This window comes from Crocodylus porosus, unplaced genomic scaffold (genome assembly GCF_001723895.1).
Source record: "Crocodylus porosus isolate Cpor-Errol unplaced genomic scaffold, CroPor_comp1, whole genome shotgun sequence".
NCBI lineage: Eukaryota > Metazoa > Chordata > Crocodylia > Crocodylidae > Crocodylus > Crocodylus porosus.
Genome location: NW_017728907.1, coordinates 42,669,485 through 42,695,531, shown reverse-complemented (window position 1 = coordinate 42,695,531; position 26,047 = coordinate 42,669,485). Strand labels below are relative to the sequence as shown.

The 26,047-nt window shown below is 40.4% G+C and overlaps 1 protein-coding gene across 6 annotated transcripts in view; it reads right to left on the bottom strand.

Annotated features, from left to right (window-relative positions):
* Positions 1-9,570: 9,570 nt before the first annotated feature.
* The window catches only part of USP33 (ubiquitin specific peptidase 33), a 59,598-nt gene continuing 43,121 nt past the window's right edge, over positions 9,571-26,047 (bottom strand). For 5 of the 6 annotated variants that reach the window (XM_019531233.1, XM_019531232.1, XM_019531231.1 and 2 more), the window contains 7 exons: positions 23,967-24,093; positions 22,360-22,529; positions 20,416-20,497; positions 16,307-16,415; positions 13,373-13,475; positions 13,183-13,251; positions 9,571-10,185 (listed from right to left, as the gene is read on the bottom strand). In XM_019531233.1, the coding sequence (XP_019386778.1) occupies positions 10,028-10,185; positions 13,183-13,251; positions 13,373-13,475; positions 16,307-16,415; positions 20,416-20,497; positions 22,360-22,529; positions 23,967-24,093 (818 nt within the window). In that variant the 3' untranslated portion in view covers positions 9,571-10,027. Of the gene's footprint in view, positions 10,186-13,182; positions 13,252-13,372; positions 13,476-16,298; positions 16,416-20,415; positions 20,498-22,359; positions 22,530-23,966; positions 24,094-26,047 lie in introns of those variants that run through there. The other variant, XR_002100246.1, reaches the window with a different exon arrangement.

Here is a 26,047-nt window from a genome sequence, read left to right as displayed (position 1 = left end):
CCCCAGTACTCTTTCCTGCCATGGCAGGGGGTCGGACTAGATGATCTGCTCAGGTCCCTTCCGACCCTAGAAACTATGAAACTGTGAAACTTCCTCCCACCCAGCAAACTGACTGGAATACTCCACCTAGCAAATTCATTTCTTGAACACCACCGTGAAAGTTTGCAATGGCCATATCACCACCACACTGTATCAGAAACCAACTGACTGCTACCACAACCTCCACACTAGCAGCTTTCATCCTAAGTACACCACTAGATCCATCTCTACAGACAAACTCTACCTTACAGTCATATCTGCTCTGATCCCATTGACTGGGATGCACACTTCAAGGCTCTGGAGTAGGCATTCCTACACTTACAATACAATCCTAAAGCCATAGCTATTCAAATTAACAGAGCCAGACTCGGGGTCCATTCTGACCTGCTACAATATCAACCCTAAGACGAGGGCAACAAAACCCCTTTGGTTGTCACCTACAGCCCCCAGTTTGAACACCTTAGAAACATCGTTAATCACCTCCAACCTCTACATTTGAAGGTAGCCACTGGGGACAAACCTGTCCTGGCTTAGAGACGGTGCCCCAAACTCAAGCACTGTCTCTCCAGCAACAGAGTATCTAACTCCTGTTCTCACCAAGGCACCAGACCTTGCTCTGGACCCAGATGCCAGTTGTGCCTACTCATCAACACAGACATCACTATCACTGGACCAAGTAATGTGGATTGTAACATACAAAGTTCACATCACCTGCTTACACCATTTACATTGGACAGATGGGGCGATCCCTACTTGTAGGAACGAATGAACACCCATCTGACATCAATTCCAGAAGGACACAAGCCTGTGTCAGAACCCCCTAACCTCCCTGGATATTACAATACTGACCTTTTAGACATAACACTTAAAAAAACAAACTTCAGAAATTGCAGAACAAGCAATCAGCCACAATGTAGATTGTGGTCTATAGTCTAAGCCAAAACTACAGATTCTTATCCCATTGCCTGAATTAGCTTTTATAACCCCTATGGCCCTCAACAGGTTAACAGCTTGGTTTTTCTGTTGTTACACACCTTGCTTCTTTCAGCAGTGCCCTCTTCTTTTTCCTCTCTTCCCTACACTTGGTTTCCTGAAGACCCTTCATTGCATCTGATGAAGTAAGCCATTGCTTACAAAAGGTTAGGCATTTCTGATTTAGTTAGTCCATAAAGTACAGATCTAACCTGACTCCTGTCTTATGTAGATATTCTGTTGGAAATGAGGCATGCCACCAGGCTCAGCAGTCACACGTTCATTATTTGGTACCATCCTGCTTCACTAGACCACATTTCCTAACCCCTTTACAGCCCTGTCGAGGTTCTGAACTGGAACTCTTCCACGTCAAACAGACAACAGGTAGGACTGTACTTCACTGTCCACTGTGCTGTTTTTCTGCGTTTTTTTAAATAAGGGCATGCCACTGTCATAGTGCTCAAACTCTATCCGGAACGACAGGGGACAAGCCTTCCATGTGGTAAAGGTACACAATGTTAGAGCTTGCAGAATTCAATGTAGCATTCTACACTGAAACATTAGGGAGAGAAACAGGCTAAGTTTTAACATAGAGAACCCTAGACATGGTCATTTGTCCAGTGTTAGCCTACGAGCTGTAGGATTAATTTTAGGTGGGGCACTAGAATTCAAATAAAAAGATGTCCTTCCTAGTGTTAGTGATATGCAATGAGGATGTGATTCCCCATTTCCTGTCCCTGTCAGACAAAATTCGAGGAATGGTTTGGCAGATCTTTTTGAGGCCTGACATCAACTTCAGCAAGACAAGCCTGTATCAGAACACTTTTACCTCCCATCACTGACCTCCGAGTAGCTGTTACTATACAACAACTGTAAAAACTCAAATGGGAAACTGCAGAACAAGAAATTACCCACAAACTATCTCACCTCCATGGCCCAATCTAGCCCAGAGGGCCATGCTAGCTGACTTGCTAGATTCCCCACAGGTCTGGAAATTTAACAGCAGGGGAGTGGCTATTAATGCTGGCACTGATCTGCCACCACCAAATTTCTGAAGCTGTGGGGAGCATGGAGTTGGATGACAGGGCTCCACAGGCTGGATCTGGTCCCTGTTTAGAACAAACTTCTCTAAATCCGTTCACTCACTCAGATACAGGTACTAATTGATACTATTTGGACATATCTGCTTTTCTTTTTTGGAATGGCCCGAAACCCCCTTAAAACTCCTAGGGAGTCATGTTTTGTCTTAGGTACAATACTTAGGATGTTGCAGCTTGCCTGGTGGCAGAGGGGTTATTCAGCTTTAGTATTCAAGATCATATTTCTAGGGTATTTCATGTCAATTTTCCAAACTAAATTTCTTCAACAAACTGCAGCATTACCAAACACCACTTGGCTTTTCTCCCAGTTGAGCCTTTCTGGACAGAGTGTAATGAATTGCATGTACTTTTTTGTGCTGTAAGTCTTTGGTGGAAGGTTTGAGGTTTATCAGAAAGACTGATTCATAGTTGCTTCTGTATCAAGCTGAGGCTCTCATAGGAATCTTTGTAACTTAAGTGGTCATTTGATGATGAATTTTTAAATAAATAAAATTCATAAATAGGAGCTAGTCTCTAATCATTTAAAAGAGGGGCTCAATTGGGTTACATTTTTAGTGCATGATTCTTGTCTTGGTATATGTTACAATATACTGACTTTCTATCAGAAGCCTAGACACTTTCCGAATGTTGTGGGGGGGGCACAATTAGTGCCTTGGGGCTTTCTCTGTGCTGATTCCCTTTTGAATGAGGTGGTACGAAGAGGTCTCACAGGTCACCACCCAGAAGATGTAGGGCTGGTACCTCCTGCTTTCAGGGAGCAGGGCCAATCGAGCTGCAATCCTGCTCTTACACCTGATAGGGACCCAGACAAAGAAGCAAGCCTAACTACTTTCCCTCTTCCTGTGTAGTGCAGCAGGCAGACAGAGGAGAGCAAATGAGCAGCTCCACTACCTGTTCAGGGCTCTTACTAAGTTTGCTCCTGAGGCTACAGGGGGAGGGAACGCCTACCAAACCACTTCCCAGTGATAGGACTGAGTGGAACAACCCAGACAAGCGTCAAAGCTAACACTGGGGAGCACCTTTCAATTAAGAAAGTTTGTATGTGGCTTAATGTGAGTCACAAAAAAGGGACTGTCATTTATTCTGAATGGCAACAAGGAGTACCCCACACACTAACTGGATGCTGTAGAAATAGTTATTTTCTCAAGGTCTCACTTTTTATTAGTATATGCATTCTGTACATCCATCACTAAAATAATGGCTCTGTAGAAACATTCCTATTCAGTCTGTTTTTACCAATCCAGCTGATTTCTAGTTCTAAATGCAAAGTTGTAGACCAAAAAAACTACATTTTGGAAACAAGCAAGTCAAAGCCCTGTGTCCTGGTCTGCAACACTTTTTTACATTAGAATACAAGAAGTATAAATATTCATCCATTTCTTTCATAGTGACCCATCTAGGCATTTCCTGATCACTTTATTTACATTGTGCGTGACATTAGTTCTCATCAACTGGAAGCTGCAGCTATGCTGTGGAGTTTTTGTGCTTTTGAACTAGCATGTTGCAATGACTGAATGCTTTTAAGGTTTACTGTCTAGAAGCTGAGGGTGCAACCTTTCCGTGGATGATTGCTTTTATTACAAATTTTCCTCCACAACAACAAACATTTCCAGCACAAAATTAAAAATGTGTCATTAAGAAGGTTAAGGCAATTAAGACAATAATATTCAGCAGAACAAGAGGCATGGTACTGGCGCAGAGAATTTTATGAATGCTACTAAACCATTTTAAAAAGTCTGTTCTAGATGCAACATTTATCAAACATCCCTTTTGCCTTTTGGGATCGTTGGAGGCTAGTTTGGACAGTACTTGGAGAGAGAGCCTCCTGAACCACTCCTGTAGAACAAGGAGCTATTAGCAAATATAACCGTTTTGGTGATTTGTTTCATTGCACATGCAGTTTTGGGGGGACAGAAAAAAATCCCTGCTAAATTAAGTGTGATTTTTGCTTACACAAAGGTCAATAGGAGCTTTGTTGACTCGCTTTGTTAAAGCAAGGACTAATTAGGTCTTCTCACTGAAATGTCTCATTTTTCCAAAAATGTCTTATTTTGATAGCAGTTCATTCAATTTTAATCTCCTGAAACTTCTTCCAGCTCATTGTTTTTTTAAAGAAAATTATAGATATGGATCCTTCAGCCCAGAGTGAGTGAGTGAGTGTGCGTGCGCACACGTGCACGCTTGCCTAATTTGAATCCTGATACCTCCATGCCCAGCACAGCCAAGTGACTTTTGTATTCTGAATCCAATTTCATAACCACTCCTCCTTCCTACCACTCCTCCTGCCCAAAGGTCACTCCCTAGTTAACACATTCCCTACAAAGATCTGAATTTGGATCAATGTTTAAACATTAGGGGATTAAAAGCCTTCCCTCCCCCCTCTTATTTTTCCACTGCATTTTCCTTCAGAGAGAACTACTTATTATCTAGGGCCTAATCCTAGTAGTTCAGGATCTCACTCACCACAGGTCCAGTTTGAAACAGCAGCTTACCTGATCTGGCATCACAACAAATTTATTTCCTATTTCACTTTCTGATGGACTTCTGTGAACTTGTATGTAAGGAGGGTGTTTAAACCTCTGGGCAAAAGTTGAAGTCCTCCCCCACATTAGGGAGAACAGAATCCAAGTGATTTTTCTAGAACCCCTTTCCTTGCTTTCCTGAGCTTCCCAACTCAGTCCCTTCACCTCTACCTTGGTGTTTTCTCAAGGTGATGGCACTGAGATGACCTCCCTCCATTTTTGCCCTGCTACCTATAATATGGGTTGTTCACACTTAAGCTCCCTAACTGCTCTGATTTTCCATTTCCCCAAAGTCACTCCTGATAATGTCTCTGTGTGCAGGCAGAATCCTGCCAGCAATGAGAGGTAGGACTGAAAGGATACTTAAAAAATAATCTAAGCCCAGCCCCTGGCACTGAGGCAGACTGAAGCACATCTGGTCCATCAGCAACAGCTGCTTGTTTAACTTGTTCTTAAAAATCTCCAACATCTACTTATCAGGGTTTTGCTACCCTTAAAATGAGTTAACACCCAGCCTAAATCCCATTTGCCACAAATTAAGCCAGTCTCTCCATACAGGGAGAACAAAATTGATCACCATCTCTATACTCTATGCATCTTCTGCATACTGGAAGACAGTTTCATCTCACTTCAGTCTTCCCTTTTTCTAGACTAAACAACTCCAACGCTTCCTAACTTTTCTTGAAGGTCACACTTTGTAAACATATCATTCTTGCCGCCCTCCCCTAGACTCTCCTCAATTTGTCTACCTCTCTCAATCTGCTGTGCCCCAAACACAGTATCTGAAACTTGACCAGCGTTAAGTAGAGCAGAATAATTACCTCCTGTGTCTTATACGCAACACTTCTATTAATACATCCAAAGGAGATGATTTGCTTTCTGTACAACAGAATTGCATTGATTCAAATTCAATCTATGACCTATTATTTTACTATGCTGCTGCTCAGCTACTTATTTCCCCTATTGTTTCTATGCATTTCTCAAGTGTAGCACTTTTCATTTTATTGAATTTTGTCTCAAGTTTTAGTTTCTCTATCCAACAAAAAATCATTTTTAATTCTGATCCCATCTTGTAGGGTACTTGCAGCCTTTCCCAGCCTAGTGCAATCTATAAATTTTATAAGCATATTCGCTCTTCCATCATCAAAGTTATTAACAAAAATATTGAATAAGCCAAGCCAGATCCCTGTGGGGCCCACCTTGAAACATAATCCCAGTTTGACAATGAAACACTGATAAGTATTCAGTGTGCTGCCCCTACCTTGTCTACAGCCAACTGTGCATCCAGAGGTATAACTAGGAAGTTTTGTTCACTGCGTAGGGACTCTGGCAGCAGCAGCAGCTGCCATTATTGCTACTTGCCTCCCCCAGCTCTAAGACGGTGCCCAGGGCTCGCGCCCCATTGCCTACCTCTAGTATGCTACCATCTAGAGCACTGGCTTTCAAACCTTTTTGGCCATATATGTCACTGGCTAATCATTATTCATATTTAAGCACATATTCCTTAGTAAAGCACTGTGTACCCCCCAGATACGGGGACAGGAGTGCTTTAATGGAGTTTAACTCCAAGGGTGGGCTGCTTCTAACCCAGCTTGTGCTGCTGCCTCCACCCTTGCTTGCCCTGTCTGTGCTGCCACCAAATGGGCAAAGCCCATCACTGCAGAAATGCTACCAAACTCCATCCCAGCCCCATGGGCTGGATCAAATCATTGATGGCTCAGAGCTGTAGGTTGCTGACCTCTGATGCACCATATTTCCCTAATTCACATAAAAGTGTCATGCAGGACAGTATCAAGAGCTTTACTGAAGTCAAGACATCACATGACTGCCTCACTTTTATGTGACCTATGTTTGGGTCTTACCCCCACAACCCTGTGATGCTGCTGGTGTTCTGTCCTAGGTTTCTTACTCTCTTTTCCTTTGTACACCAGACAGCCCAAGCTGAGGTCTCCCTTCAGTGTGTTCTCCCTGAACACTCATTGCCCTTGAAGCACACCTGACCAGGAAGGACAGGTAACTCTTATATCATGGCAGGTCAGATTCATATTCACTACAATAATGATGTAGATTGGGCAGAACAGACCAAGGTGTATTCTAAGGCTAATTTTTTAAATTAAAATCACAGAAATTTGGTTGTCTGTAATGGGAGCATAGGGATGTAGATTCGGTTGGAGTAATAAACTATAAAAGCTGTGTAGAAATTTGAATAACCTCAATATAATTAGCAAAATAAAACAATAGATTTCAGAGAATAAAAAGGTAAAATGCATATGAAGAGCAACCACACCCTGCTTCCTTGGCCAGAATGCCTTAGTTTTAAGGAGGATTTAAAAAAAACAAACACAAAAACAAACAAACCTAGGATTTCTTTGTAGCTTGTATTAACTAACTGTTAGAAAGGAGTTTCCCATCCTCAAGCTACCACCTGTCCAACTGTGCCTGAAATGTGAGACAACTTAATTCTGAGGGTGAAAATGACAGAAAATGTTTAACTACATTTAACTACTTGGCATTTAACTACTTGGCATCCCCAAAACTACAATGAACACACTCAGCACAGAACTCCTTCAAACTACCTTCCCAGTTGACTCTCTCTGAAGCTTTTTTTTCTGTAGGAAGTGACAAGGAGAGAGAGAGAGAGGGGTGCAGAACAGAAATCCAACGAAACACGTAATTATTGATCAAACTGAAGCTGCAAGACAGTACAATCTACTCTGATTCCAGAAAAATCTCTAACAACTGCCTGGGAGCTAATGAGGGTTCTGCAAAGTGATCCCTCAACATTGCTACAATGGCGATTGAAAATCTCGTGCTGAATTTTTTAAAATTATGTTTTAGCAACATGAACAAATACTTCGGATGTTTTAGGAGTGTTTTTTTAAGCAAATCACCAGGACCTTACTTTTCTACATGTTTAATTCCAAAGAATTTTAAAATGCTTTATTAATATGAGTAGTCCTATACATCACATTTATCTAAATCGAAGATAATTTCAAATTTAAGATGACCTCCCAATAATAAGGTTCTAGACATGGAAAATATGTAAATTATAAATATGTTATAATTTTCCTGGTTTTTAATTTGATTTTGGAGGTTTCTCTTAAATTTGCCCCCCCCCAATGACTGCAGCCAGGGATAAAAGTGACTTAACTCCTGCCCTTGCCACATGTTCCCCACACTCCACCTACCTATCTTTCCCTTGGTGCCTGCACACCGTGTGCGCGCCCCCCCCGTGGTCCCTGCCACTTGCCCCTTCCCCCTCCCCTCCTGCACTGCCCATGTACCCCCATTGACCACTTCCCCCCGCCTCACCTGTTCCACTGTGCCTGCACTCCCTGGTGCCTGCTCCATGCCCCATACTGTCTGCATCCCTGGCACCCGTCCTCCCTTCCCACCCCCAGCTGGCTGCCTCCAACACCACCTACTCCCTACCCCTTAGCCTCCCATCACAGCTTTAACTCTGGCCCAGGGCATAGTGTACATATTGACTCCAGTTCCCACCCAGCCAGGTAGCAGTGGCTGTGACAGTGACAGCTGTGGCCCCAGCACCAGGTCAAAGTTGAAGCTGCTGCCGCCACCACCATTGCATGACAAAAGCAGCAGGGTAAGCAGCAGTGGTGGGGTAGAGGGAGTTGGGGGAGAAGGAGGTGAAAGGAGCAGAGACTGGGGAAGTGGGGTCAGGGAGTAGCAGCTGTAGCTCTGACCCTGTGCTCTGGATCAGAGTTGGAGTCAGAACCACAGCCACAGGCACTGCCTGCCCCTACCCCCCAACTCTGAATGGGGAAAAAAAACCCTTTGTTTTGGATTCAAGCAAATATGGTATTTTATCTCTATAAAATAAAATTGTATGATTCATGGGGTTTATTTTAGCCATCACTAAAATGAAACCACAACTGAACTGCATATACAGCAAAACTAAACTTTACTTTAGGTCAGAAGAAAGAAAAACATTATCCAAATATAGAAATATTGTAGGTAAGCAGAATTTACTTAGGTCACCACAGTCAAGCATTCTAATTCTCCTGTCACAAATTCAATCACCACAAAGTCAGGACAGCTGTAAGATGGTCTGTAAAAAACAGAGTGCCTCCTCAGCACCTTAAAGCAGCATTTTCTCAGCAGTGAGCCAGAGAGAGAGCTGGTTGCATCTTCTGACCTAGAAACAAAATTTCCTTAAAATGGAGAACCTTCAAAGAGCACTTGATAGACATGCAAGATCTGTACTACAGCATTACTTGACAAATTTTCACATTTCCCTTAAGAAATCAATTCAACTCGCAAGAGAAAGTTTTCAGTTTTCAAGGTCATTTTTATTGAACCAGCTTTGAATTACATTGCTTAGCTGGTAGCAATACTAAGCAGGACCAAAAAAATAAAAAGGAGAGTGCCATTCAGCATTCCAAGCTAAGTCATCTAGCAAGGTTTTGAAATATATTTTATCCATCTTCTGATTTCACAAGTTGTCATGCCAACAAGTGTTTGGAAACTATGTAACAAAATCCCTCAGAAGGAACTGTTTATGCATTTAATTAAAAAAGACTAGACAATTTAATTTCTCAAGTGTGCATTGGTCTCATGTCTACAATCATTTACATTCCACACTTCATGCTCTCAAATGAGTTATTGTAAAGATTAAGTTTTATTCATCACTGATACTACTGGAAATATTAGCCAGGCTCATGTACAGCAGCCTTATTATAAGTTATATTTTAGTAGGCAATAAATTATGACACTTGCTGATCAACCAAAACAAATTTCATCTAGGCTAATATTTGATACATTCAGATAAGAAAAGCATTTGGAAGTTTTATGCTACTCATATTATACCCCGCAGTGCAAAAAAAAGACACCTATTTTTTCCTGAGTGTTTAGGAAGTTAGTATCCTTTTTCTCCATTGTAACTTGTGATCCATTTAAAATATGTCCCCCCCCCCCGCTTTTAAACTTGTCTTGTCAAAACTATACAACTAAAACACGCTGCATTTTGTAAATATCAGAAATATCTCATCAGGAATTATAGGGTTATTTAAAAGCATTTTTAAAAATCCTTCATTTCAGTTTTCCAAGTCGGAAGAATGCTGTAAGTATAACACTTAACAAAAAGTTGAGCATTAACATATTTTCCATTGACCAAACGCTCCAAAATATACATGCCATACGCCTTTCAAAACTTTAGAGAAATAGTCTGTTTGAACAGTTTCAAAGTACTTTTTTTTTTTTTTTTTAACAATTTATATTACAAGTTTCAACTCATTCTTCCCTAAATAACATAATGCCCAATGGAGCTGCCCCTTTTCTAGACAGAAAACATCAAACACAAAAAAGTTCTGGAATGTATTTTGGGCAAGCGGAAAGGATACTGCATCCCTTACAAATTCATCTTCATGCTGAAGGCTACAGACCACGAGTCTCTAATTCAATCTTCTCTTCCGTTTGCAAAATGTCTGGTTCTACTGGTGCCACAGGTGGTCGAAGTATAACCTCTGGTCCTCCCCCATAGATTGTCTGCAGAAAATTCCATGTTTCCTCAGATATCTGCCCAGAATCGGCTCCTGAAAACAAAAACACAATTAAAAGAATTTGAATGAAAATCTGCATAACATTCCTAATCATTCTTTTTAAAGAAAAATGTATGAGGGGGTAATAATAATTTAATTCTTCAAATTAATGTTATCCTCACTGAATTTCTACTACCTTGCAGCACATACTACTCAGCTCAGTGACAGTATTTTGAAAGCTAATGGTCAAAATGTAATTTAAAAACACACTGCTTCCTACATTTCCTGCCTGATGCCAACATTGACTGCTTTCCAGATGTTGTTATACCTTGTCTGAAACACTAGACTAGCAGGGCTGTGCAAAGTTTTGGTCCCCAATTCGATTCGGCAGAGATTCAACCCAATTCAGTGGCCAAATCTCCAAATCTGAATCGAATCAGAGGACCCTTTAATCTCTCCGAATCGATTCGGAACCCTCCGAATCGATTCGGACAGACACAGCTTTAAATGTTTTTTCTACATACCTCTAGGTACCAGTTGGCTCATGAATGCTGCGGCGCTGGGGTGCATGGGTCGTCCCACAGAAGTGCAGGGGGTGCTCCAGCGCGCTCAACAGCAGACCCAGAAGTGGACCAGGTCTGCTAGGGAGCTCGGTGACTGGTGCCTCCTGGATCTGGTGGTGGCGGGGGGGGGGAGGAGGTGAGGGGAAACCCAGGGTCTCCCCCACAGCTGATAGCTGAGCTGAAGTAGTGCAGGGGAGCCCAGCACATTCTCCAGCAAACCTAGAAGTACTTCTGGGTTCACTGCTGAGCGTGTGGAGGGCCTCCCCTCCTCTAGGACACTGTATCCGCCCCAGCATCACAGTGTTCACAAACTACGCCTGGTACCTCCAGGTACATAGAAAAACATTTAAAGCTGTGCCTATGTTTGAATTGCTGATTCTCTGAATCAGCATTAAATCTTCAGATTTGGCCAATTCAAATCAAGGACAGTGATCTGAATCAAATAGGGCCCACTTCGCACACCCCTATGAACTAGCACATCATCTGAACCTCAGAAGGTGATCTAGTCCAACCTCCTAGCCAGTCATCTTAGCCTGTGTTTGTGCAATGTAATTTCTGTCAAGTGCACTCATCCTCACTGCACCTGGACAAGTGCCAAGTCCTATACTTGGGCTGGAGTAGACCGTCAGGATAATACTGATGAGACTTTTAGAATCGCATTGGCTTTGAATCAATGCTCATCTTGGTCTCTTCCCATTATGTGCAGCATTAGTAAGCCAGCCAATTTCCCTTTCTAGCCACCAATTCCTGCTTCATATCTGGTGGTTTACTGTGCACTGAGGTCATAGCACAGCCCCCCTCTTTTCTCATCCTAGGGCTGTGCCCACACATTTTTCTAAGTACCAGGCAGGGACCCTGTATGAAGCAGCTGAGACCAGTTTCCTTTGCTTATTAATTCTTCATACCACACCTTGAAGGCATTCTCTCAGTCCTGTACTCCCTTTCCCCAAGGCAGCTCCCTTAAGGTCTGGTGGTGCAGCAGGCTCCTAAGCTTGTCCAAGGGAAATTTATAGGCCTCATTCTCTAAAGATGACCTCCACTGGGAGCAATATCCTCCTCAGCTTTACTGTCCTCCCTAAGCTCCATTCCATGCAGTCATTCTAATGCCAGGCCTGGGCCACCAGGTCTCCTGCTATGGTAAGGGGTCTACCTATATTGCAGGGGGGCGTACTAATTTTCTCAGGTTGATTATGGCATAAATTTCTAATTCCACAGTCATTTCACAGTGGCCCCACCCCTTCACTGGTGTAGAGGCCCCACCCCCTCTGCTGATTGTGGGGGGGGGGGCAGGGATGAGGGGGCAGCCACCATCTTGATTGCTGGCTGTCCTTTGCACAGACCTGCCCCTTGGCGCTGATTGGTGGAGAGGCCCCAGAGCAGGGCAGGAGGGACAAGGACATGCCATCTTGTCTGCTGCCCTTTGTGCTCTCCACTGGGGAGCCTGCATTTATTTTTATTACCTTTTTTTGTTGTCAATTTCTCGGTTTCCACAAAAACTGGCAAACTGTGAATTCAAGTAGGCGCCTAATTATAGGAGAAATGTGTTTGCCAACCCTCAGATCCTGAGCTTTCTTCTTCCATAGTACAACATGTGGGCAGCTTTAATTGAAAGGGGTTGGCCAACTGAGTCACTGGATTGGGTCATAAAGCAAGTACTTAATTAATCGTTCATCTTCCCAACTCTGATTCAATGCAAAGCAAGAGAGTTTTAGGGAAATATTTACTCAATTCCTATTCAAGTTCTACTATGAATCAATGAATCTAAAGATTCACCACTAAACTCTCAAGTTCTTTAGTTTCTTTGTTGCCATACTTTATGATCATAAGCTCAATATTACAGGAAGGAATTTCGTGTGTATACCTTAAATAAGAGGTGACAAACCTACAGCTCAGGTGCCACATGTTTGTGGCATGCAGCAGATTGGGGAGGGGACAGACAGGCAGGGAGCAAAAAGGCAGAGCACCAGATCAGGCAGGGAACAGAGCTACAGACTGGGCAGGAGAAAAGGGATTGGAGTGGCACTCAGGTAGGGTGCAGGGCTAATTTGTGGCATTTCTACTAAAAAAAAAAAAAAAAGGTTGGCTCCCACTGGCAATACAATATGACTTGATTTGTAAGAGCCTTAGAACCCATAACAAGTTAACCATACTGCACTGCATGCTAGCTTAATGTGTCTTTTTGAAAGTATTACTGTGCTGCCTATCAAGAATTTTCAAGTCAGTAACTGCTACAAATACAGCTAACTTCTCTGCTTGTGATGACTTATTAATAGTTCTCCATTCAAAGTCCCTAATTGATTTGCTCAACCTCCTCTGAAAAGATTCTCCAATCTCATGCAAACTTTTTTCCTGAAATTTAAGATATAAATTTAAATATATAAAGCCTGCAAAACCTGGAGAATAGAACAAAAATACAGACAAGTTTTCCAAACCATTTAAAAAATATATCACTACATACACAACTTTAATAATATCAACAGATACTTACCTTGTTTAAGTGTAATATTTCCACACTTAGTAACTGCAATCTTGGTGTTATCAATAGGACCTGGAGGATCTGGTACAATAAAAAGAATTATCAGAAATTGAGATTGAAGAAAATATCAAAGCTAATTTTTAAACATGTTCTCTCTTGATATTACTACTTAAGAGTTTTGCAGATCCCAAGAGTTACTTACCACTATCTTTGCCCTTCACAAATCCTTCCCACTCTCTGAACCACTGCATACTTATGCAGTAAAAAGTAGATGGAGAGTCTTCTTCTTGGAATGCTCTATTGAGCTGAAAAAACAGAGATAGGTCCACTTGTTTTACTTGTTATCAAAATGAAAAAGATCATTCTACAGCTATCTAACAACTGATAAGTGACAGTACGAGAGGAAAACATACTTTTAATGTTCTCTAGGACCAAAGCTTAAACACCTTGTGAATACAGATGCTGGAAGCAGTTACTCTGTTCATCTGGTATTCCTGACCAGTATTTAAAGGTAAATTATTTCATTTGAGAAATTAGGATTTTCTGTTTTCCTTTAAAAAATAAAAGCTTGCTTTAGTTTCTAGTTAAGTCACTAAGGCTCCTGCCATATGATACACATATTACACAATTAACTGATTAATCACACAATAAATTTAGACTGGCCACACCTGCAAAGTAATTATTGCGCCATAAAAATATCCATCTAGATATAAAAAAAAGCTAACCAGCTACAAAGTTAGTGCTTGAAAGTATGTAACAACTTTACAGCTGGCTTCCAGCTTTAATTTAAATATGCTGCAGGGCCCTAACACTGATCTGAAGTACAACCAGTGCAGAGGAATGCTAGGCAAAACTGGACCCTGCAAGCAGGTCACTTAGCTTGCTGGCTTTGGCAGGAGACCTTGCTCCCTGAGGAACCCCTCAGCCAGTTCTCCAAAGCAAAGTTCTTCTAAAAACAAACAATACAAAAATCCCTTCGTCCTTTAACCATCTTCTGCTCTGACTTCAGCCTAGCAGCCTGGCCCTTCCCTGCAGCAAGCTGTTCCCTTCACAGTTTGCTTCCTCCTCTCCTTGCTTACTCTTCTGGAAAAGATCTCAGGGATGCTCCATTTTTACTCAAGTGCCTTACAGCCAGTCTTTCTTAACAGAGCTGACTGTTCTTCTTTAAAGAGACAGATCACCCTGTTACAAACCCATAAGCAAAGGAACGGAGTTATTTTATTTTACTATGTAAATGGGTTTGTAATTCTTAAACAGCCTTGTTTTCTTTAATGGCCTAATGAAAACTAGTAAGAAAATTAGCCTAGCAAAAAAGACTGATTTTATACCTTATTTTTTGTTACAATTTAAAAAGAATGAAAGAGGGTTTTACTCCTACATTTTTACATTAAGAAATTAACATCTGCTTGATTTTCCTAAACAAGCAGAAATAACTAGAAAGGAAGTAAAGTGAGAATGAGTTAAAGATATTTTAAGACTGTTAAAAATTTCAGGCTTGATTGTTTATATGCAACAGCTGGAAGGAACAGATTATTGGTTAATGAACAGCAAGCCCAAACTTGCAATTAAGGGCTCCTAAATTCCATAGACCATTTTTGAGTCTTCCAGATCAGAGGAAAAGAAAGTACAAGTAGAATAAAAACAAGAGAAACTTCAGACCTTATTTTACATCATAAAGAAACAACAAAAAGGGACAAAACTCCACTATTCCATAAAGCAGATCACTTTTAAACCCTGTTATGCTAACAACTGGAAATCAAATTCTGCTGCTACTCTTCAATTCAAAAAATTAGCCAGAGGGGAAACAGCCGTATTCTCTTTGATGCCAAGTTTAAATGTCCCAGCTTTTAAAGCACCAATGATACCGACCTCCTGCAGTGTCAGGTAGAGTAACCCTCAGCAACAATCATTCTCTGCAGCAATCTCTGCATAGGTCAATTTCAATATAATCCTTTATGCTTGGTATCCTGTCAGTGTTATGGTTTACTGGCAAATATACACCACCAAAGCAAAAGAGTTATGGTACATTAAACTGATAGTTCAGTGTACTAAGGCTACAGTGTTAACATGGACAACAAAAGATTTTGCAGAATATCTCTCAATCTCAGTGAACAGCATTCAAGTATGGACTGTAACCACACTGAAAGACATGCAGGTAGCTGAATATATTGTATGTGTATCATTCTCTGTATTCCACTATTCAGCAATTAGGTGCACTATTTCAACAATCAATACAAGAGATACTAATTCTAGAACAAATGTTAGAAGAATTTTATTCAAAGGGTTTATTAAAAATAAAAAGACCAAGTTCAGGATTAAAAAAAAAAGGCTAATAGTTTTGGTTGTAGTGTTAACAAAATTCAGTAATAGTGTGCTGAATAACCACAGAGTTAAAGATTAAACAGAACACCTAACTCAGCTTCCTTTTGTTTGACATAACATAATAGAAGTCAATAAAAAGAAAATGAAGACACATGTAGGCTAATCTGAGACAATTTAGCGCTGATTTTTTTTTGTTTAAAAATGATGAATTCACTACATGACTACACGTATGGTTACTCTACTCAGACTGCCTCAAAGCAGCCTTAGTTCCTCTATAGGTATAAGTTTCTGTATTTTCCATAAACTTGGTGTGACAACTCCTACTTCTGACATTAAATTTACATTCAATTATATATGTAAAACCATATTTTATATCAAGAACAGCTCTTACAATGGAAGTAAAATGGGTCAGGAAGAATCCCCCTCTGTATGTACCTACCCATAGAAGTACTGAATTAACTATTTCCTAGAACAGTAGTGGTGCACCCAGACCTTTCAAACTTTTCTGTAGTCTGTTGCTGATGCATAGCCATGACTATTCACATGAATCCACCTAATTAGTCAGCCAAAACCACATTAATTATGCCTCTAAAGTTACAGCTCCCATGTAACAACTGGCAGAGTTGCCACAGGAATATTAGTATAAATGGCAGAAAGTCGTGGGTTTGCTTTTTTTTTACATGAACGAACTATTCTGTTAAAATATCACCCATATTATAAAAGAACTTAAGAATCTGGATCTAAATATTGCTTATGAAGAATGTATGGAATGAAGATAGAGTTCAATGAATCAGAATACTGATTACTTTTTTACCCGAACAAACATTTCTAATTCAGTCTTCCGTCTTTTCTCAATTTTCTCAGCCTCTATTTGACAGGTATGACAAACGTACAGATGGTTAACAGCTGGTCCTCCTCCATACCTATAATCATAGTAAAACTTCATTAATTTCATGGAAAATAGTTCATATATTCCCTCCATGTCACTACTAGCCGCCAAGAATGTCAGTATTGCATTTTGGTTGCTTTTAATGGTGGATTCCATATGCATTTAGCAACATAAGCCAATTCCTTACTTTTGTTATCTTGGATAACCCAGGGCCTGCACCTGTGAAACTACAGCCTGGCACAATTCCAAGCTTTAAGAAGGGTGATGAGTTGGACAAGTCTATGATGCACTCCTGTCTCATCACTGAGGCACATGTGCTACTCATTTATCGTCAGTAATATTTTGCATTTGATGTCTGAAACATTCTCCTTATTCTGTGCAAACCTAGATTCAGGTTGAATAATTTGTTACTGAGATCTTCTAATATAGACAGTTTGCTACAGGTTTTTTTAAGACTGATACTACCAAGTAAAAAAAAAAGAAACAGAGTTGAAGTGCAAAAAACCTCTTAGTTATTGAGATACTACAAACTATATAAAAAAGCACAAAATCGAGGCCCCAAAGCTATACCGGAAAAAAGCAGCAGATACGACTTATTACTTCTAATAGCAAATATTTTACATGAATAAAATAGAATTACCAGAGAAAGCTGTAAAAAAAAATATATATATATAAAACAAACAAACAAACAAAATCTATTTATGGCATTTCTTCTAGATGAGGATTCAAAGAAAAGTGAAGGATGTTACCAATAATAACATTTTTAAAAGCGCAGTTCATTCAGCAGGCACAGAGTAGAGTCACTCTGGTTGCCTTATCACTTATTGTGCTATTTCACTTCTGTTTCATAGAAGTGAACAAGTACTACATGAATTACCTGTAATGGTGATGGATTCTTAACCCCTAAAATCTCCACTCCTGATCCAGTAAAAAAAAAAAGACGCGAGCTTTTTAAAAAAGAGAAGCAACAGTATCTTTTAAAAAGTCTCTCAGCGCATGCCTCAAAGAAGTTATCATTCAGAAGAATGCCCCCTTGACCAGTTCTAACTTTAAAAAGCTAATATACAACGGCTTTATACTTTGTATCACAGAAAGGTATTTAAAATACTTCAACAAATTCTGACTTAAAAACAGCCTCCTTTCTCTTGGTTATACACTTGGCTCCCTACCACTGATTCCAAAATATAAACTTGGTCAATGTCCATTGTTTTATTCATGAATAGATCATTTTTCAATTTCCTCCTTTTATTTTCACTCCCTGCCAGCTGCTGACGCATGAGGAGTTATCTTTAAGAGGCACTGTTAACAATCAAATATGAAGCAGCCAGCATCACCATCCAGGGGATGGAGTGCAGCATCATGTGAACTGCAAAATATAACCAGGCAGACACTGGGCTGCTTCTGCATGCCTCTTAGCCAATATTAATAATATTTATTACTGCAGAAAGGTCAAGATGAAATATAAGTTAAGTGCAAAGGCGTTTTCAGATGTGATCCTTTCCAACAGAATTCACTACTTTAAAGGAGGCAGTGCAACTCTGACAGTCTGACTCTAAGCTTAAGATTTATCTCTGGAAATTTTAACATTCTACTCAGCTGGTGTACTCTTTAATTCTACTGGTAGAATATTTACTCTTCAGAGTTTTTTAAACTTAATATAAGTGAGGGTCTTTTGTTTTTCTTTTTAAATCATACACAAAATACAGTGCTTTGAAATGATGTGATGAAAAGCATTTTTTTTTAAATTTAAGAATGTTCTCTTCACTTAGACAAATAAGCACCAGGCTAAAACCCATAATAAGAGACCTTGGGCTCAGAAGAGAGCTGTATTCAAAGCCTCTGAAGCCAGTATATTTCATGCTACTGAAATTAATTTGAGAGTTTGTTATTCAAGTTACTGAGACACCTTACTGCAGTGAAATAGCCAAATATGTTATTTCACATACACCTCCCTGCTGGTACATGGAAGATCTTAGATTTCAGAGATTTTAGGGTCGGAAGGGACCTATTAGATCATCGAGTCTGACCCCCTGCCCTGGGCAGGAAAAAGTACTGGGGTCAGATGACCCTAGCCAGGTGTTTGTCCAATCTCCTCTTAAATACCTCCAAGGAAGCAGACAGCACCACCTTCCTTGGAAGCATATTCCATATTTTGGCAACCCTTACTGTAAAAAATTTTTTTCTGATGTCCAGTCTAAATTTGCTCTCCTTCAGTTTGTGGCCATTGTTTCTAGTTACCCTGATGGGCGCCCTGGTAAACATCATATCCCCCATTTCCTGATGAGTTTGTAGATGGCCACAAGATCTACCTCTCAGCCTTCTCTTGCTGAGGCTGAAGAGATTCATGTCCCTCAAACTGGTCCTCGTACGGTTTTCCCCGTAGGCCTTTAACCAGGTGGGTGGCCCTCCTCTGAACCCTTTCCAGGTTATCTACATTCCTCCTGAAGTGCAGCACCCAAAACTGGACACAGAACTCCGGCGGTGGCCTGACCAATGCCACATAGAGGGGAAGTATCACCTTCTTCTAGATCTGTTTGTGATGCACCTACTTATGCAAGAAAGAGTGCGGTAAGCTTTACTTATTACTTCGTCACATTGGTGACTCGTGTTCATTTTGGAGTCACCTATGACTCCGCGATCCCTTTTCGCAGTTGTGCTACTTAGAATGCTACCTCCCTATGCTGCTTTTCTATATGTTGTCACTCATCATTACTTCACATAGAGATACATTTCCTTAGGTGACTGCCTTAATTGTACCTTACAAGACTGTATTTTAGATTTTCAACTACAATGATCTGTCCACAAATACATCAGACTGAACTATATCATATATGCTGCTTGTACACTTTGGATTTTAAAAAATGAAAATGAAATGAAACCATGAACATTCTGCAGAAACTGCAGATGCATTATGAAAACGGGTTTTCTTTAGCACTTCACCCAAAAGTCATCCCTTCAATCCAGGGTAGAATGTGAGAAAGCCAGCACATGGCTGATCTTTGCCACACTGCTTAATGTGTTACTGGAACATATTTGGATACTGAGGTGACTACAGCCTAGAAGCTAGGGAGGAGTCCATCAAAATGATTTCCTGTCAGAAAAAGCAGAAAGATTTTTATTTTGCCAACGTGTACTGGCTCTTCCCTAAGGAAAAACCCACAATGAAATATTTCAGTTTAGATCACTTGCACAACATTTTTTTTTTTTTAAAGGGACCAAAATATATTTAATTTCCAATTAGCTAATAAACCATTAAACTACATTTTCTCCTTCATGGCCAAGTGCATTACAGAAGTTCAGGCCTCCATTACCAAGAGGCCAGCCTGGGAAGGGTTACTGCTTATGCAGCTCAGGTGGAATGAAAGGACAATACAATACACATCAGGAAGTGGAAGCAGGCTGTAACAAGCCTATTTCCACCCCCTTTTCTTATGTTATTACGGCTGTCTGTAAATCTTTGGCCTGGGCTTCCATGCTAAGGTGCCCGGAATATCAGAAGTGCAAGAGTCCTCACTGACCTCAACAGGGCTCCAATGCAACTTACGTTGCTGTTTTACAAGGTGTTGGGCTTTGCAAGAGTTCCTCTTCCAGGAGGTATTAACACCCAACCTCCAAGAAGAATACACAGTAATTACAGAGAACTCTTAGAAATAACCTTTTTCAAAGCAATTCTGGCAGCTGACAGACTAAGGAGACAATGCCAAAAAACAGAAAAAGCTGGCTTTCTCCAGCCAGCAGAAAAAGAGAGGCTGATACAGATGTGTTTGCCAATACAGATGTGTGTTTACTGACCTACTTTATGGTGTTTTTTTTGCAGCGTGCTGTGTAAATTTAATACCCCAGATATTCCCATCGTTTGCTTGGGCTTTTAGTACTACTTTGTTCAACCAAACCTAAATTTAACTCCATTCATTCTCATTTTGCTTATAATTCCTTTTTACCACTCATCTAAGGATCTGTCAGCTTATGATCTAGATATAAATGCAGTCTCTCAAAACAGAACAGGGTGGGATCAGTTATTGTTGGAACCTTACCTGCTGTACAGGTTATCCCATATGTTCTGAGGTAGCATTAGTACCAGGTCCTCTATAAAGGCAGCCTTACGTGGAGGAACACCTATAAAATAAAGAAAAAGTTTTACTATATTGTTTTTTGGCCATTCCATTGCAAAGTGAGTTAGAGAGAGACATAATGAGACCTTTAATAATTAGTTACGTCAAGGCTGTCCAACTTATGAGTGGATGGGAGCCGCAGATCCCCAGCAACACACTACGAAGGCTGCATCCTCGCTGGGCCATATGCCAAGTCTCATTTGTCTAGCTCCTACTCTGAATTCACCAAGTATCATAAACAGCTATCGGATGTGTCTAGCCTACTCAGCAGTCCCTTTTATTTGACAAGAACTGAAGACTTCAGGATATTATGACACACAAGAAATTTACAGCAGTCCTGCACAGTATCATGGGTATGCCAAGAGCTGCTTTTTTAACTACAGCAGGGGTGTCAAACTATATGGCCCATGGACTGGATCTAGCCCATGACCTGGCCATGGGTCACTGGACTGACACCACGTTGGCCCCAGCCCTGCAAACTGCATGCAATGTGTGGAGTTGACACTGTCTTGTGCCCTGCATGCAGCACAGGGGGGCAAGTCCAAGACATGTACTTCATGTAGCACCCTGCCAGGCTGGGCCTGTGCTCCAGGGCCAATCCAGATTGGGCTATGCCAGAACCAGTGTGAAGGGATGGTTCAGCAGGGTGCTGCAGGCAGCATGCACCCTACATTGTCCCCATGTGTGCTGCATACAGTGCATGCAACCAGTCCAGCCTCATGTACAGCATGCACTGGTCTTCGGGTTTGTTGTGCAGACAGCATACAGGAACAGCACAAGATGTGTGCTGTGGGCAGCATGCAGGTACGGACCCAGCACTATATGAGGCACAGGGGGCTCCAGAGCATGGGCTGCATGTAGCAGGTCAGACTGATCCCCCTATGCTGCCTGCAGTGTTGGGTCCAGCCTGCGCACCATGGGCAATGCTGGTCCCAAGTGCCTTATACAGAGCCCTAGGGCTGGTGCCTGCTGCATATGGGTCTGGACCCAGTGCCATGGATGCTGCACAGACGGTTGGTTCCTGTCTGGTTTGCAGATTGATTTAGTGATGAATCTGAAACCCCTATCCTACAGCATACGCACAAACTCTGTGAAGTTCATCATATGCAAAACATCCTTTTCTGTGCACATACCCATTCAGAAGAGCATGTTGGAACCCTTTATATTGTTGATAAACATGCTGAGACAGTTACTGGCCTAACATAGATGAAAAACTTAAGGTTACCTTGCGGTTGTTGCTTGGAAAGTTAGACGCTAAAATAGGTTTTGAAAAGACATTTCAGTTCTCTCCTATTTCTATTGGTATCTGGCAGAGGAAAGACAATTTAAAACTTGAGTACAATGCACATCATAAAACTTCCCTGATCACTACAGATTTGTTGGCTAAGTGTTGGATACAATCCTTCACGCACTCCTTCCTGCTTTGTTTACAGACCTACAGTTAGCAGCAGCCAGTAATTTAAATCCTTGTTTCAACTAGAGGTGCTAATCAAAATGAGGGGAAGTTTAACTAAATAATTAAGGATATAAAACAGTGGAAAAAACAATGTAAATTATTAGTAAACATGCAGAAAAAAATATTAGGAGCTGTATAGAAAAACGTGTACACTACAGAAAGTTTTTCTATACAATTGGCTGTCTAGAATTACACTCTGATAAGATACTGTTTTTTAAAACATTTACATATTACCCTAACTAGAAGCAATAGAAAGAGAAATGTCAGTTATCCAGAAAACAAAAATCCAGAACAAACATTACATACAAGTCTCTGAAATGTAAGAGACATCCCTGCATGCAATTATATAATCTACCTCCAAGTACATTTTCTGTTTAAGTGGCAATGCTATTATAGGTGAACGCTCTCACCTCCATGCGCACAGAGGAAATCATTATTTGAAATGGGTCCTGGCTCTGCAAAGGTCTTGAATTTATTCAGCCACTGTCTAGAAATGTAGAACTGCAGAAGACTTGGTTCCATCACATTCAACAGACTTGATATCCTCCGTCTCTCTCTCTGTGCTTCTTCACTGCTTTTTCTATTATTATAAGAATAAAAAATAAAAGCTTATTATTACAGGAATTAAAAAAAAACAAACCCAAAACAAAACCTTATACAGGATCTGTTCTGGCGCAGTGGCTATTATTTAATGAAGCCCGATTTAGCATTTTCTTTCACTGGATTTCTTGGTGTTTACATTGAATGCACCTTAAAAACCCTACGAAGAATATTCCATTAAGACACCACTTCATAAAGCATTTATATTTTACTTTACAATTTTGAAAAACAAAATGGGAGTATTTATTTCACTTCACAACTGTAAAAACATGAAATATGCAGTTAATAAATACACTTCAATAACTTTTCCAAACCATCAATAGAAGTCGCTGATTATATAAAGTGACACAGACTAGAATTTTGATGCGTCTTCTAAGAGTATGCCTCTTTTTGAAAGAAACACAGAAAGCAGTCATTCTGGTAAGACCAATGATGGCAGCAGCCTGTGTCTAGTGCTTCTGATCAGAGGCAAAACATTCCCATTATCCACCTAATAATTTGTGCAAGTCTAGCCTATTTCTGTTAGACTCAAGAAACTGATATCAATACTAGAAATGTATATCTTGAAAACTGAATTTTAATAGTTAAAAAAAAAACACTGGGAGTTAAAAACAACTACAACTGACTCAGACTGAAGTTAGTAAGAGCAGGTCTCCCTCCCACTGCATTTCAGCTTCAGGGAAGGAATGGCCCCTGAATTCCCTAAAGTTAAACCAAGACGCAGTAAAACCCCCTTTGTTCCATGTTCCAGCTGCTAAAGAGTTTCTTCTATTCCCTTTATAACTCTAACAGTCCCAGTCTGTGCAGAAGCCTTCCTGCACAAGTTCTCTCCTGCATGAAAATGAGGCAATCTTAGTGGCAATTTTAACAGTTCTTTCTAGTCATCTTACTGAGTTCTTGTAATTCCCAATCTGCACAGATAACGTGCTGACCCATTTCTCTGCCTTTACTGAAGTTTTTATGAAATGTTTTAAAATTCAAAATACTTCACCTTGTTATTGCACAAAGAAAACAACCTATAGCAAAGTATTTCAATGAAAGCAAAGCACCTCCAGAGTGCCACCTGGTGATATTCAGAGAACAGTGAAATCAAGTTTCCTAGTATGGTAGCTCCCCTAAATTACACCATTCATTAGAAAGACCACAGCCTCCTCTTTACTTGCGTTAAAATTAATATGCTTTTTGGGGGGATATCATAAAATAAAAATATCACCAAAGTATTTTTGATTTTATACATGAATTCTCCTTGAAGTACAAGGTCTCCAGTACCTGGGTCTCTAGCTGCCCTTACACTGCCAACCTCTCTGCAACTTCTCTGACCAAATTTTGAGAGCTAGGTACCAAAATGGCCAACAGCTTGTACTTAACCAAGGCAGATGTAGACATCAACCCGTCTCCCTCTAATTCAGATTCTTACCTGTAAAAGAGAACATAAGCTTCGGTGTTTTGTACTGTAGATTCTGTTACTTCTGTAACACTCTGGTCATCAAATTCATACCAGAGATTATTTAAATTGTTTCGGCAATAAGCTATGTAATGCCCACCTAGAGAAAGAATGTGTTAAGCATTAGAAACTATACAGTGAAATATACTGTTATGAACTATACTGGTAAAAGGGGCAAACAGCATGAATTTATCTTTTCTGTAGACACGTTCAGTGGCATTAACAAAACAGCTTTAACTTACGCATACTTGGTTTGAATTATAACTCAAAGATCAGCAGCTCATTCCATCTTCCTCCCAGGTAATAGAAAGAGGCAAACATGATTTTACTCCTTCAGTATATTCTGTCCTCTTCAACTGACCTTTAGCTTGAAGTATTTCTGACCAACATGAATATTTTACAACAGGTCTCTGAGTCCATTCATATTGTGAACTGATTTTGGAAAAAACAATTTTTGTCAACCTGTATAACATCAACCTGCACATCAGTACGCACAAGAACAACATTCTACTAGTTGGGATCAAGATTCTGAACGTGCTTCTTGGATATTACTCATATTTAGACTTCTATTGTTTCTTAAAATACAAAGCCCACAGTCATTAACAAATATCTACCCTTGATCCACAAGGCAGACAGTATTAAGGAACAACTTGATTTTAACAGTGAGGCCCAGCTTTTGGGGCTTTACTCTGTGTATAGACACTGTAGAATATATTTCTTTTTTGTAACTGAATGCATCCTTATGCTCTCTGACTTGTCAGATACACCAAACCAAACTAGTCAAGAATACCACATTGGCTTCATTGTTTAGGGCATTCTTTGTTTTGGCCATGTCACAGAGAACAAAAAGATGATCCTCTCCTGAACAAGTGCTTGTCAGACAGGAATAAGCACAAATCTTTCTATTCATCCATTCCTGTACATGAACTTCATCAGATAAAAATCGTATGAGGTAACCAGAATTATGGTGGCAGACAAACACCAGTTTTTGACTGCTAGCCATCCTCCGCGGCACTCTGTCAACCATTGCAAGGAAAGGAGAATTAGGGTACAGACAGACATAACAATTATTTTCATACCAAAGGATAACAACAGTTATATCTGCACAATCCTGTAGAGATGCAAATGCAGCAAAACCACTCTACCTTTAACTCGGATTCATTGGTGTCATTTAACTTGCCTTGCTACAGGATCATGTAGATATAACCTCCAGCTCATAAGAACTGCTGTTCACTCCTGACCTGCATCTCCCCCTCTCCTTGAGACTAAAATGAACACAAAGCTAAAATGTACATTTGTCCATACACTCAATTAAGTGGATCAAAATCAAGTGCCAGAGTCAGAAAAGTAGTCTACTGTTATCCCTACAGTGATTATAACATATAAATCAAAGTGGACGACATTTCAGGGTATACCTATACGATTATCCTTAGGCTGAGATGGTTTCACAATTCTTGTTATATTTACTGTTTTGTCTGCTGGAAACAGAAGAAACTGGGAAAAAGTAGCCAAAGAAGAGCCTGTAGACAGTACTGTTAAGTCCTTAATGCTTTATTACTTACATCCTTCAATTTCTATAACAAGAATCAAAGGATGGTTACCTAGAGAGGCTTTTACAAAGTTAAATATAAATTTAAGGTTTCGTTATTGTTTTTTAGTGCCAGTATCAGTTGATATAATCCTCTTGAAGCTGTGCAAAATTCCCAAGTAAGATTCCAAGTGTATGTGCTATATGATGGTCTGCCCCTTTAGGGTCTTGAGGAGCAAAAAGTAATAGCCAGCTGTATTCTGGAGGAGGCAAACAGAGGCAAGATGCACCCATTTACTAGGGCTGGGCCCCAGCTGGGAGTTTAAGAGAGCTCCCAAAGGAGGCACAAAACTCATGACTGGAACTGGGTGTTCTTGTCACGAGTCCTGGTGATGTAAAAATCACGGTTCGTTTCTTTGGAGGCTCAATGAATAATAATCCTTAGGCACACATTGTTGGTGATACAAAAGGTATATATTTGCAAATAGGGTCAGAGGGAGAAGACAAAAGATCAAAACCCTCTGCC